Source organism: Sturnus vulgaris, chromosome 29 (genome assembly GCF_052056855.1).
Source record: "Sturnus vulgaris isolate bStuVul1 chromosome 29, bStuVul1.hap1, whole genome shotgun sequence".
Taxonomy (NCBI): Eukaryota; Metazoa; Chordata; class Aves; order Passeriformes; family Sturnidae; genus Sturnus; species Sturnus vulgaris.
In genome coordinates this window covers 5974932-5988039 of record NC_142271.1, presented here as the reverse complement: position 1 = coordinate 5988039, position 13108 = coordinate 5974932, and the positions used below count along the sequence as shown (strand labels likewise).

General features: G+C 54.1%; 2 protein-coding genes across 5 annotated transcripts; one reads left to right on the top strand and one right to left on the bottom strand.

Annotated features, from left to right (window-relative positions):
- Positions 1-106: 106 nt before the first annotated feature.
- On the top strand, positions 107-1397 carry C29H1orf74 (chromosome 29 C1orf74 homolog). The gene has a single exon (XM_014892334.2). The coding sequence runs from the start codon at positions 107-109 to the stop codon at positions 1085-1087; it is 981 nt and encodes a 326-aa protein (XP_014747820.2). The 3' UTR covers positions 1088-1397.
- A 6-nt stretch (positions 1398-1403) lies between these two features.
- On the bottom strand, positions 1404-13030 carry TRAF3IP3 (TRAF3 interacting protein 3). Of its 4 annotated transcripts, XM_014892348.2 has the most exons (16): positions 12535-13027; positions 11410-11690; positions 10592-10736; positions 10116-10173; positions 9931-9955; positions 9663-9692; positions 9369-9464; positions 7003-7074; positions 6609-6749; positions 5844-5981; positions 5479-5614; positions 4737-4799; positions 4601-4660; positions 3912-4063; positions 2378-2491; positions 1404-2248 (listed from the first exon to the last, which is right to left on the bottom strand). In XM_014892348.2, the coding sequence occupies exons 2-16, from the start codon at positions 11659-11661 to the stop codon at positions 2165-2167; spliced, it is 1566 nt and encodes a 521-aa protein (XP_014747834.2). In that variant the 5' UTR covers positions 11662-11690; positions 12535-13027; the 3' UTR covers positions 1404-2164. The 4 variants fall into 4 exon arrangements, with proteins under 4 accessions (XP_014747834.2, XP_088036342.1, XP_088036341.1 ...); XM_088180216.1 differs by lacking the exon at positions 1404-2248 and having other exon boundaries at positions 3912-4058; positions 12535-13028; XM_088180215.1 differs by lacking the exons at positions 1404-2248; positions 2378-2491 and adding an exon at positions 2509-2632 and having other exon boundaries at positions 12535-13030.
- Positions 13031-13108: the final 78 nt, after the last annotated feature.

Here is a 13108-nt window from a genome sequence, read left to right as displayed (position 1 = left end):
TTCCTGTCCCTGTGCCCTTCTCCCACCCATGCCGCTATCCCGGGCCTTCTCCCAGCCGCTCTCCTTTCTCCTGCCCTTTTCCCTTCTCCTGGCCGTTCTCCCGGCCATGCCGCTGCCCCTACCCTTCCTCCTTCTCCCAACCCTTCGCCTTCCTCCCGGCCCTGTTCCCTTCTCCCGGCCATGGCGAGCCGGTCCCGCCCAGGGGCGGTGTCTCCGCTGGGGCCGTGCCGAGCTCGGGCCCGCCCCGGATCCGCGCAGGGTTCCGCTGATGGCCGCGGGCCCCGGGGCGCTGCCGGTGCCGCTGCTGGTGTCGGCGGCCCGGGAGGCGCTGGGGGCCGGTGCCGGTGCCGGGCGGAGGCGGAGGCTGCCCGCGGCCCGAGCCCTGCACGCCGCCGGGGAGGTGCTGGCGGTGGCGGCCGGGCTGAAGCCGGCGCTGCTGTGGGACTGCGGGGCCGCGGGCCCGGCCGAGCTGCGGCGGTACCTGGGCCGGCTGCGGGAGGCCGGGCTGGCCCTGGGCCGGCTGCACGTGCTGGCCATGGGCGGCTCGGCGCTGGTGCTGCGGCCGGCGCTGGCCCGGGGCCGGCTCCGGGCCGTGCTGGACTCGCGGCCCGCGCCGCTCGTGGAGGTGTCGGCGGGGCGGAGGGGCCCGGAGCTCTGCGGCCCGGCCGAGGCCCAGCCCGCCCTCCGCCACCTCGCCGCCCTCCTGGGCCACCTGCGGGACGCCGAGGCCGCCAGCGCCGAGCCCGTGACCGCCAGCGAGGTTGCCCCCGGCGATTGGAACCTGTGCACCGTGGCCGGGGTGCTGCTGGGCTACCCCGCCGTGTACACGTTCGCCCAGGGCGCCGAGAACTGCCTGGCGCTGACCCCGCTGCGGGTGTTCACGGCCCAGGCCTCCTGCCCCCGCATTAAGGATGGGCTCCGGGTCCGGATCTACTCGTTCAGCGTCCCGGAGAGCCTCTGCCCCCAGCTCAGGGACGCGCTGGATGCCTGGAGCCGCCAGCTCAAGGAGGCTTTCAGTGCTCAGAGTGATTTTGTAGATCTCTGCATTTCGAGCGAGGTGGTGTCTCTTCCAGCGGTTGCCTTGTAAAACACGAACATGCTCTGACTTTTTACCCTTCTTCACTGTGTCGGGGACCAAGGCAGAAGATCCTGTTCCCTGTGCGTTGTCCCCTGCGTCTGTCGTGGTCCTTGAGCACCGAAGGCTGAATTGTGACAGTCACTGCAGGCCGGTGGCAAAACCAAATACATGTTCTTTAAAAAAAAAAACGTGTGTGGACACGTGTGCTCCCAGCTGCTCTGCTACCTCAGTCCTGCCTGCCTGCACATCACACCCTGCAAAGTCAGTGTGGATTTATTTGCAGTGGGCAGCTGAAGATTAATAAATGATTTGAACACCACAGTGCTTTGAATTAGTGAAGTTTAATGTAAGTTACATGTGTATTTACAACGTGTATATTGCATGTGTATTTCAGGTTTATTTCCTTCCCGTGGGAGGTGGTGTCATGGCCTGTGTGGTGTCTGAGCCTGTACATGAATGGGGGGCAAGTGCTGCTGTAAAACCTGCACGGTGCAGCTGCAAAAGGGACTTTAAAGCCCTGTCTCTGATGGATTCCTGTGGGGCTGGCAGTGAAAGGGAAGCAGGTGTGGCTGTGGGGATGCTCGGCCACAAGAGGGGCTGGAGGAGTGGGATCGAGCAGGGCCTGGTGGGTGTGAGGTGGGAGAATTGCTCAGGACACACGAGGGGACTGTGCTGGAGCCCCCCTGAGCTGGGTTTCTTTATCAGGTAAGAGTAGGGATGGCCCAGGATCGAGTTCCTCCCATTTAGGGAAGCAATAAATACAGGAGGAGAACTTGAGGGTCATGGAGCTCGGGCAGGCTGGATGCCCATGGCACAGGATGCCCTGTCCCTCTCTCCCTGTGCCAGCCACGGCAGCGGAGCCAGAGGGGCTTTGTCCCCCATGCCTTGGGGTCTGGGCAGTGCAGGCTCCAGCAGGAACAGAGGAACCACAGCAGCCGAGTCCCCGTGGTCACTGGGACTTGTCTGGAGTGAGACCAGCTCAGGATACGAACCCAGTGTGTACATACAGAACAGCAGAAGGTGAGGTCGGGTTTTGGGGAAGCAGAGGTCAGTTCCTGCAGTGAAGTCAGTCACCGAGGAGCTCCTTCACAGCCTGTAAGTCGCCAGGAAGGCGGCGATGGCCACTGCTGCCACTGCCACCAGGAGAGGGATCCAGGGACCGCGCTGTCTCTGCCAGGAGAGGCTTGTGTTAGTGGGAGCGTGCTGGGGGAAGGCACTTCTCACCTCAGCCCTGGCAAACACGCCATTCCTCCCTGTGCACGGCACAGAGCGGGGCTGTGTGCCAGGCTGAGCTCCCACCTGTGCCTGGCTGCCCTGGGAGCGGTTGAGCTCGGCGCGGCACTGGCGCAGCCGGGTCAGGCAGGACTGGTACTCCTCGCTCAGCGCCTCCAGCTCCGAGCGCAGCTCCGAGCACTGCAAGCACAGCAAGGAGGGGGATCCTTAGCAGGAGGGGACCCCTGGGGTCTGTACCCACCCAGGGTGGCCAGGCTGCTGCAGCGGCTGCACCCACAGCAGGGCACTGCCCAGCTCTGCTGCCCGAGTGTCCTGGGGTACCTGCAGAGACAGAGCACAGCTCGGGTTACTGCAGCAGGGTGCTGGGGCAGTGCCCGCCTGCCACCATCCCATACCTGCCTGCCACCATCCCACACCCGCCTGCCACCATCCCACACCCGCCTGCCACCATCCCACACCCCCCTGCCACCATCCCACACCTCCCTGCCACCATCCCACACCCGCCTGCCTCTGCTGCCAACAATCACAGCACAGGGGAAAGGAGAAATTGAGTTGTACGACCACAGGAGTGTGCAGGTCAGAAGATGTGGAATGCAGACTCCTGTCAGGGTTTGCCCCTCAATCTGAAATTCCTTCTGCATTTCAATGATCCTGACAGCAATTCCTGACAGTCCATTTTACCCTCTGAGAGATGGGACACATGGAACAGGTGCCTTGGTTGTGTTGTACAACCCCAAAACTCAGGGCTGGCCCCTTTTCCTGACCACACACGTGGAGTGAGTTCTCCCTGACATTCTGATGGGCAGAACATTGGCAGCAGCTGTGAAGGAGCTGCCTGGCCCAGAGGCTCCAGGAGCCCAAGTGGGGGCACCTGGGTGTCTTGTCCTCCCCAGCTGTTCCCTCTTGCTGTGGTTGTGCTTTATAAATCCCTCCCAGGAGCTGCTGGGTGCTTCCTGATGGTGCCCTCAGCTCTGTGGGTTAGTGTGACACGGTCTTCTCCTCTGTGGCTCTCCATTCTGCTACAGTAAGTTATATTTTTATTTTTTTTAATGCGTCCTTTTTAATAAATCCTTGCTGGCTGAATACTGCTATAAGAATTGAAGGGTTGTTGTTTGGCAGAAGGCTGGTTAGATGTTAGGGTGTGTGTAAAAGGCTGTAAAGCTTTGCTTGGTTGGATTTTTTTGCAGCCCAGTTGTACTGGCATTGCTCCTGTTAACAGACCCTTCTTGTTATTTTTATTGTTGTTATTACTGCAAGCACTTTCTTTTCCTCTTCTCCTTCCTTTGTGCTCAGGGCATGGTTCTGTAAGTGTGGTTTTATCTTTTCCCTGTGGGGCTGCAGAGGCTCTCCTGTCTGTGGGAGCAGCAGTGGGTTTGTACAGGGAGAGTTCTGCTCCTGCAGCCCTGTCCTTGTGTGCAGCTGCTTCATTGGGACTTTAGGTAAGAGTCAGGATCAAATATGTCTTTAGGTAAGAGTGATATCAGGATAAAAAATGAGGGCAGGTAATCCTTACAGGAGACACCAGGCCTGGGTTACCTGCAGGAGTTTTGGTGTGTGGGGTTTCTGCTGGAGCAGAACCAGCACTGAGTGACTTCCTCACCTCGTTCTCCTTTGCTGTGAGCTGGGATGTCCTTCTCTGCATCTCATCCTGCAGACTTTCTGTTCCCTCCTCCTCCTCGGGGTGCTCTAACAGAGCGTTTTGTTTCTCCTTGGCAGGAGTGAGAGGTGGGGTCTGTGTGGTGAAAACCTGGTCTAGAAAACAGTCAGGCTTCTGATGAGAAACAGCTCCAGGCTCTGGGCTGGCTTCAGCTCTTGTTTACTCAGCACAGTTTAAGGATAATATTTGTGTGCTGTGCACAAAGCAGAAGACACAGGAGCTGAGTTTGTTATCACAGGCCTGTCTCTGCTGTAGCTACAACTTCATCATCTTGAGAGCAATATTTCTAAGCAGTTGCCAGAAATGAAGGGGAGGGAGAGTTAAAATGCCTTTTTCATTACTTTCTCTTTGTCAAATACAGCTGTAATTGCAATTAGAAATTGGAATGTGTTTTGTTTGGAAAAAATATGGCATAGCCGCTGAAGTAGAATTTGCAGTGAAATCCATTTATTTTTTTCAAGTGTTTGCCATCATTAAATACATTTATATTTTAATGTTAGCTAGCAAAACAACTCATTCTGTGTAGCTCTAAAATAACCCTTCATTCTAAACCACTGCAGACTTTTCCTAGAGTCAGGGTTAGTGTTCCTGTGTCCAGGGAGTGCTACGTGGGGGTTACAAAGTTTGCTGACCTTTCCTTTGCACCGTCACCTCCTGGCTCTTCCTTTGGTTGTTCTGGTTGTGGATCAAGTCTGGGAACATAAAAAGCAGCATTATTGTCTTCAGCACTAAAGGAGTTTTCTAACTTTGTGCTTCTGTGTTACTTACTCTGTAAATGGCTGATTGTTTCCTCCAGCGTTACCTTCTGCTCTTGTTCTTTTTGTAATTTATCTGAAATAAGGATAGAAGGGAATCAAGGTTGGTGTAAATCTGTGTGTCTTTATGCAAGGGTGCTACTTTTCTGTTCTCCACATGTGTAGAGTGGAGCAGACATTGGCTGCCCTGACTTTCTTCTCTGAAGGGATGTGATTTTTAGCTGTTTATTGCCCTTTCTTTTTTTTTGGCAGCTTTTTCTCTCGTGCCTTGTGATCAAGTAATTTATGGCTTATTTTAAAGCTGTTCATGCAAGACCTGCTATGAGATTAGAACTGCACTTTCTCTTCCTTAATTATGCTTTAAAATAGGCGTGTGTGCATTTAAAATAACGTGTGTGAGTTTCCATGGCGGTATCTGAGCTGAGCTTTAGGACATGCTCAGCTCCTCTGTAAGCCCATCCCAGCCGGCCCCCGGGGCTGCAGTGCTGTGTTCCGTGGTCTGCGAAGGGTGATTCAAGCTGAGGACACAGCTTAGATTTTTATTTCCTTTCATCCCTCCCATTACATCCTTTCCTCTAGCAAAGCCACCTCTCTGAACTCTTCAATCTAGACAGGAACAACTTTTGGAGAACTTCACAATCAGAAACTTTTGTGGCGAGTTGAGCTGTGAGCTCTGAGCCCCGCGGCTTTAGGAGCGTTTCCCTTGTCCCTGCCGCGTTTTTGGGGGGCACAGCCCTGCCCGTGTCCCCGGGTACCTTGGATGTGGCGGATGAGGCTGGCCTGGCGGTCGTTGTCGCTGCGCAGGGCGCTGGCTGTGTGCAGCAGCTCCGAGCGCTCGTCCCGCAGCTCCTGCAGCTCCCGGCTCAGCCGCTCGTTCTGCGCTTCCGCCCGCTGCGGGGACACGGGGGGGACAGGGGGGACGAGGGAGACACAGGGGACAGAGGCACGGGCTGGTTCAACTTGGCAAGACATCAGAGCTCATCTCATCCTGTCCCCACACCATTTTCCACCGACCCAGGCTGCTCCAACCTGGCCTTGGACACTGCCAGATTTGGGGCAGCCCAGCACCAGCCAAATCGCACATTCCAGAGGAAGCTGCTCCTGCAGGGCACTGCCGTACCTGGAGGTCACTCTGTAAAATCTGGAAGCTGTTTTTGAGCTCGGTGTGTGCTGTGGTCACCCTGCTCAGTTCGGCTTTGAGTGTGGCATCGTGCTCTTTCCAGAAGTCGAGGTCCTCTCGTGTCTCTGCCAGGCTTCTCTGGAGAGGAGAGTGGGGACCCAGGAGTGAGTGCCCCAGGTGCCAGCCTGCCCTGGGTGACACCAGCTGGGCAGTGCTGGCTCCCTCAGCACGCAGAAACCCGTGTGGGGCTGATGCCATCTGATGGACAGAGCCCATATGGCCACTGTTCCCTCTGGAACACATTCCTGTGCTGCCAGCAGCTTGTAGCCTGGTGCTACCTGGGATAAAACTCACTTGTTTTTCTGTAAATACCAGTTATCCTGTGGGTCAAAGCAATTTGCGTCCTCTAGGGGAAAATCTGTTTTCACATAAATGAGCAAGTCCAGAAAACACAGCTCAGGAGACCTCGTGCCCTGGTGTCTGTTGGTGCCTGCAGAGCAGGGAATGGGGAGGGGGAAGGCATTGCAATTCAGGCTGACAAGCCCGAGTACGTTTCCCTGGCTGTGAGCTGTCTCTAACTTAATGTGCAGTGAGCACAGATTGCATTAAAGCTGCTTTGGGCTTTGCTGAGTAGCTAAAACTTCGTACTTTTTAATCTTTGCTGCTAATGGTAATGCCTGTCATCACCTTTCCCTGACACGTGGGTGTTCTTTGTCACAGTTGGACTAAATGAAAGCCAAGCCAGGTGTAAGACATGTTGCTCACCTGAGAGTTTTGCAGCTGCTGCTCTGTTTGGAGTTTGTCCTCCAGCATCTTCTGAAGAGCCTCTTTTGCCTTCTGCTCATAGGTCTGCTTCTGGTCCTCCATCTCAATCAGGATCTTCTTCACACACTCCTTTGAGTAACTCTTTAAAGAAAGAGAGCTTGAAGTGCTTGTCTGTCAGATTCCTGACCTTGCTAAACCTGAGTATTAGGAAACCCAGAGTGTGTAAGTGCTACTGCTAATGTGCTGTGAAGCATTGCTTCAGCAAAGAGCAGAAGTCCTTTTTGGATAGGTATCTAATCAGATTGATGTAGAAACTGAGACCCGACCCACTTACAAGGCTTGGTTTTTGTTTTCCTGCCTTTCCTCCCCGGTTTGTCAGTGAATCAAGCATTACCTGGGTGCAGGCCTGCAGCTGATTTTCCAGCACCCGTAGTTTACACCTCAGTTTGTCTTCATTCAGCTGACCCTGGGGGAAAAGCAATTGGAGTGAGATGGGAAATGAACTGCACAATGTGCCCCCAATGTTTTCTTGGGTTGGGTTTTGATTTGTTTTTCTCCCTTCTTCTGTAATCAGATCAGTCTCTTCAGTGCTGGGGGCTCAAGTCAACCTTCCCAGCCTCACAATAAATGGGATATGGGGGAAGTAAAACTTTGATGGATTGAAAACCTGTCCTGAGGCAGTTTCTCTGGTTACTGAGTGCAGGTGCTGGCACTGACATGACAAGTTAGGAGCGAGGGGATTTGGGGCTGTTCTGGCTGGCTTTGGCAGAAATGCAGCTGCTGCCTGTCCCCACGAGCATCCCCGTTCTCTGCTTGTGCTCCCTCCCTGCCTCCAGCTGCTGGAACGGTCTTGTCTCGCTGCTTTCCTTGGAAAATAGGTTGGGTCTGTGTTGCAACATCTGCAGTTGGGCAGGGGGATGGAGGGCACCGGTGATGATTCATTTTCCTCATTATCATCATCTCCTCTCGGTGTTAGTCAGGCTGCTCAGGCTTTGTGGAAGCAGACTGCATGCAAATTCAGATAACATTTCTAGCAAAGAGTTCACGTAGGCTGTTTTTTCCACCACCAATATCCTCCCTGCCCACTGCTGTTTGAAGTCACGACTCTGAAAAGAAACTCCTTGATGTTACAGGAATAGCTGACAGACCCGAGCAAAACCAGACTCCCTGGTGTCTCAGCACTGTTTAAATTTGCACAGAAACATGTTTACAATCCCAAAGACTAAATCTTCCCAGTTCACTTGTTGGTGCAAAGAACTAAAAGCTCTTAGTAAGTAGGTGGAATTTTGAAAAGCAATTTTAGATGTGCAATATTCTGCCTGGCTTTCCTCCTGCACAGGTCCTGTGCTGTGCACAGATGTGGCTGTGCCATGTACGAGGCAATCGGGCCCTTTCTGTGCTTTGGAGCAGAAATCAGGGAAGGCTTTGGGTTGGAAGGGGCGTTAATCACAACAGAGACTCACTGAGCATCATCCTTCACTGGCAGCATTTTGGAATCAGCTAAGCAAGTTTCACAGCTGCTGGGGGATTCAAGGCACACACCTGGGGTAGGAAGGTCTCTCTGACCTCAAAATGAAATTGTGGGAGGGGGAAGGAACCAAATTATTTGTCCCTGCAGTCTGACACCCCCATCCTCCTGCAGAGCTTCACTTGCCCCATCAAGCCACAACCACACATGAACAGCACCTCAAAAATGACTCTGACCATTCCAAGAGTTACTGCCACATCATTCACAGGTACTTACAGCTCGTCTTTGAAACTCAGGCTGTTAGAAAGGGTTGAAAATCTGCTACAGCAAACATTTGGCATCTCACCTGAGGCTGGAAAGGGGCAGCCGGCCCTCCCTTTCCATGGCACAGCGTTATGGGAAAGCTCCACCCGTCCCTCCCTTTGCCAGCACCCCCTGGAGAAGCCCCCAGCCCCACCTGCCTTGCGGAATCCCCTCCAAGCAGCAGCATCTGCCTGTTGGCTCCAGAACCGAGGGGTTTTTAGGCTGGTGAAGAGCAGCGTGCAGGAGGCAGCAGCAAAGTCTCTCCTGCAGCAGGAGCAGCGAGGAGCACCCACCTGTTTTGTCATCTGAGGTTTTCTGGCCACTTCCTGTGAGTGTGGCTGAGTGTTTTTTCCTGCTCACGTTATATTGAAGGAGCGAGCAAAGGCGGAAGTTTCTGACCACAGGATGTCTAACACGAGTTTTTGTACCCCCTCAACCAATCCCTTGCTTCTCTGCTCCAACAGAACTTTCAAACCACTTTTTAATGCCACAATGGCATGAATTATTTGATTTAATGATCCTATAAGAAAGCCTCATATATTGCATAAAATGTATCGACTTAATTTTGCATCCTCACAGAAGAAAAGAAAGGCCCTGTCTCAGGGTGTGCAGAGGATTATTTTTGGGCTGTGGGGAGACAGTTTGATGTCAGGCCATGATTCAGCACCAACAGCCTTGGTGCTGGGGCCCAGAATACATCCCTGAAAGGGAGGATAACCCTGGTATTTCTTCCCCACTCACTGCTGTTGGCTTTTTTTTTTTTTTTAAGAAACAGTGGGAAAGGCAAACTATAAAAAACCCCCCAAACCTTACAGAGGAATAGAGAATTTTAGACTTGATCTGAAAGCAACGTGCATTTTGCAAGAATCTCTTTGAGCACAAAAGGGAAAATTTCAGGCCAAGTTCCCCCTTTTCTGCAGAGCTTGTCCCACCCTCCCTAAGCAGAGCAGCCAGGGGGAGGTGAGGAGGGTTCTGCAGCTCTCTGGTACCTGCCAGGATTTCTCTGATGCCTCGAGCAGAGTGGACAAAAGCTCCTGTAAAATCACCATCTTCTGCTTGAGCAGCAGCTCACGGTGCAGGGCCTCCTGTGGGCAAGGGGGACACGGTCAGAGCTGGGGGGAACAGCCCAGAGCCCCCCAGCCCTTTGGGGTCTGTTGGCTTTTTTGGCCATGTTAACGTTGGGCTTTTAGCACCCCTTCATTTAGCAATATTAATACTAATTTAAAAATTATTCTTCTTGATGAAAACCACGCAGTGGGTGCTGAGCTCTGTTTGGTACCTACCTTCAGGTAGTTGGAGAGCTGCACCATTTCCTGAAAGGGAAAGGGCAAATGTTTAAAAATAGGATTGTTTCAGTTTATAAACATGTCATGAACTTGCTACAAAAATCTAAATATTTTTAAATAGGAATGCATTAACAGCCTATATTTGGGTGGAGAAGGAGAGCCTGCTGGGGTCCATTGGGTTAGTTTTTCCAGAGAAGTGGAAATATTTCCACAGCGGTTTAACATTCGGGAGTGTCAGGCTGGTCATTACCTGTGCTTTGCTTACCTTATTTAAAACTGCAATTCCCCAGCTGAAACGAAAAACAAAATGTGTTATGGGAGGGTCTTCAGGCTGGACATCCCCTCCCAAGCTGAGCTGTGAGTTGTGTGCAGAAACCTTTGCAGGGGGAGCACTTTGGGCTTGGGGAGCTGTGGGAATCCCCAGGGAGGGGCAGGAGCTGCTTTGCTTACTCTGTCTGCTGGCTCGAGTCTCTCACTGCTGAGCCGGGCTTTGGGAGGGTCTGCGTTCCTGTGGGAGCAAAGTGAGAGGGTGTGAATGATGCCCGCGGGCTGTGGATGCTCTTCCAGGAGGGTGTTCGTCTCCCAGATGGCTCCCATTGTTCCCAGTTTGGTGTGCAGGGCCGGCTCACTGGGCACAGGAGGCAGAGAAATGAGCAGCTCTGGTGGACAGAGAAGCAGCGTGGAAATGATCCTGAGTGGAGTCACTGCCCTGGCTGATCCTGGGACAGCAGCACTGCTGCTTTGTCCTTCCCCAGGAAAAAGATTCCCAGTTCCCGCGGTCTGCAGGGCAAACTCACACTGGGCTGGGAAAACACAGGAGTGGGGATGCAGCGTGGGGAGCTGCCAGCCGATCCCAAACAGCTCCGTGGAGATGGGAAGGTGGGCAGGGAATATTGTGCTGGGAGATCCGAGCATCCCTCGCCTACCTTGGGTGTTGACAGAGTCCCCTCGTCCCCGGGGGCTGCTGAGGGGCTGAGCAGGGGGGGACGTGGGGCAGCTCCTGGGGTGCTGGAACGAGAGGGCAGCTGGAGTCAGTGTCTCCTCAGGGCAGGCTGGGGACAGGGGCTGTACCTGCGGGGAGAGACTGCGTGAGGAGATGCCGAGGAGCCCGGAAATCCCCAGGGATCTGCTGCTTTGGCTGCAGCAGCTCCAGAGCTTTGTTCAGGGAGCTCCAGGGTGGGTTTGCGTCGTCACCTCGTGCTCAGCTCACTCAGCTTTGTGACCCTCCCCAAGGTGCACCAGGGAATTTTACACAGAAATACATTTACAAGGAGACCTGTTTGGCTCTGCCTGGGGTGTTTTGCACTTTCCAAAGCTGTCCTTGAAGGCAGGGAGCCCTCTGGGCTCCTGTGTGGCACAGGGTGGATAACGAGTGCCAGGGCATCTCCTGCCTCCTCCACCCGTCCTGCTCACAGCACAGGTGATGGAGAGAAGCCAGGTGGATGGAGCTCACTTATCTCGGGCAAAAATAATTTGTGTAAGTGCAAAACTGCAGCCTGGCAGCAAAAAGGTGGAGTTGTACTTGGAGAAATGGCAGAAAAATCTCCATGTGGTTGAGGGCTCGGCAAACAGGAGAGGAGCAGGGAGGTGAGTGTGTCCCCACGCCTGACTGCACAGTTCGTGGGGAAATACCCACTTTTGTCCGTACAATCTGCATTTTGGTGATGTTTTGACCCGGATGCTGATGCTCCAGGGGTGGCTGGAGCAGGCTGAGCTCTGGGCTGTGCTGCAGGGCAGGCGTTACCTGGAGCACGATGCTCGGAGGGCTTTGTGCCTCGGGCTCCTGTCCCAGCAGGGTCTCCCCGGGCAGGTTCCTCCTCCTGAGGAACTCCCTTTGGCGGGGGCTGTGCGGTGACCGCGGGGCTGGCCGGGCTGGCTGGCGGCAGGAGGTGACATTGTTCCTGTGGCACATCCCCTCCCTGGCCTCCTGCCTCCTCTCGCTCCGCTCCTCGTAGCTCTCGCCCGGGCGCCACCGTGCCCGTGCCCTGCTGGGCATGGTGGCCTCGTCCCCTGGGGACCTCTACCCTGTGAACAGGGGCAGAACACAGAAAATCAACCATTTCCAGCATTTCATGGCTGTGGGGTATGGGGCAGTGCTGCTGGAGTGCCGTTCACGTGTAGAATAGTGCCGTGCTTTTTAGTTTGTGTTCAAATCTGCTCGGTAATTCTTTCTAATCTCCTTGTGGTAGCTGTGGGGTGCTCCAAGCTCATTCCTGGTGCTGTCTTTTACTGTAGGGGTCTCCTTTGAAGGTGAGCAGTGTTTTTGGGGTGGTCAGCTCTTGGGTAGGGAAGGTGCCCACAAGCCCCAGCCAGGACACCACTCCAAATTCTGAGCGTTTTTCAACTCATTTTGCTCCATTTTAGAAAAGGCCCAGTTGTGTGTCCTGCTCAGTCTCCACTCATCCTTCTCCTCCCATCAAGAAAAGCTCAGCCTCTCCCACCTGTGCTGCCTCTGGCTTGCCCAGCCTGTCCCAGGGCTGTAAAAGCCTCAGTTCACCAAAAAATGCACCAAAAAGCAGAATAAAGCTTAAAGGAACACCATCCATTACTCACCCCAGGCTGAGCAAACCCTTGAAGCTTTCTTGACGAGCTAATGCTCTATTTCCTCCTTCTGTTACCCCAAATTACCCTCTCTAATTAAACATGTCCTCTATCTTTGCTTTCCAAGCTGTTACACTTCTTGCTTCAAGGGAAACTAGGAAAAAAATAAATTTGTCTTTCTTGCTGGTTCACGTTACAGTTTCCCGGTGCAAGTTGTATAGGCTGAAGGTGGGGTGAGAAAAGAGGAAAAAGGTGCCTGGTGCTGCTTTTTATCCTCTGCTGCCCTCCAGTCCCACCAGCCCGGTGCTGTGGGTGCTCCAGCACTTACCTGGTGCCAGGGTCCTGTCCTGCCCCTGGAGAGCCGTGCTGAGCCGGGTGTCAGCGGGCAGGAACACGCCCCAGCTGCCCTCCTCATGCCAACCAGCTCATCTTGGCTCTCGCTGTCTTTTCTCTCTCTGTCAAACAGGAAACGTTGCAGCTGCGGCCGAGCCCCGGTTCCTGTGTGCGCTCCCGGCCCGGCTCACGGCGGGGTCGGGCTTATCTTGGGAGCCCCGAGTGGCCAGCCTGGCCCCAGGCACAGCCAGCACTCATCTTTTGGGACATCTCCCCGTGCTGGCCCGTGACTCAGGTTGGGTGCTGGCTCATGGAACTGCTTGTGGCACTCGGGGATGGAGTTTCCCCGAGCGGCTTTGAGAAATCCAGACTTAGGGAAGTACAGTAATGCTATTATTTTAAAGCTTCTTGCAGATTGGAAAGGGGGAAAAAAAAAGTGTGTTTTTGGCAGCTGAGGAGAGGTCAGGAATGGCAGAAATTCATTAAGGTCTTTAGAGAAGTGAAAGCTTCGTTAATGCAAATCGGGAGGAGGTCGGTTTGGCCAGCTGGGCACTGATAAGGGTGCTGGG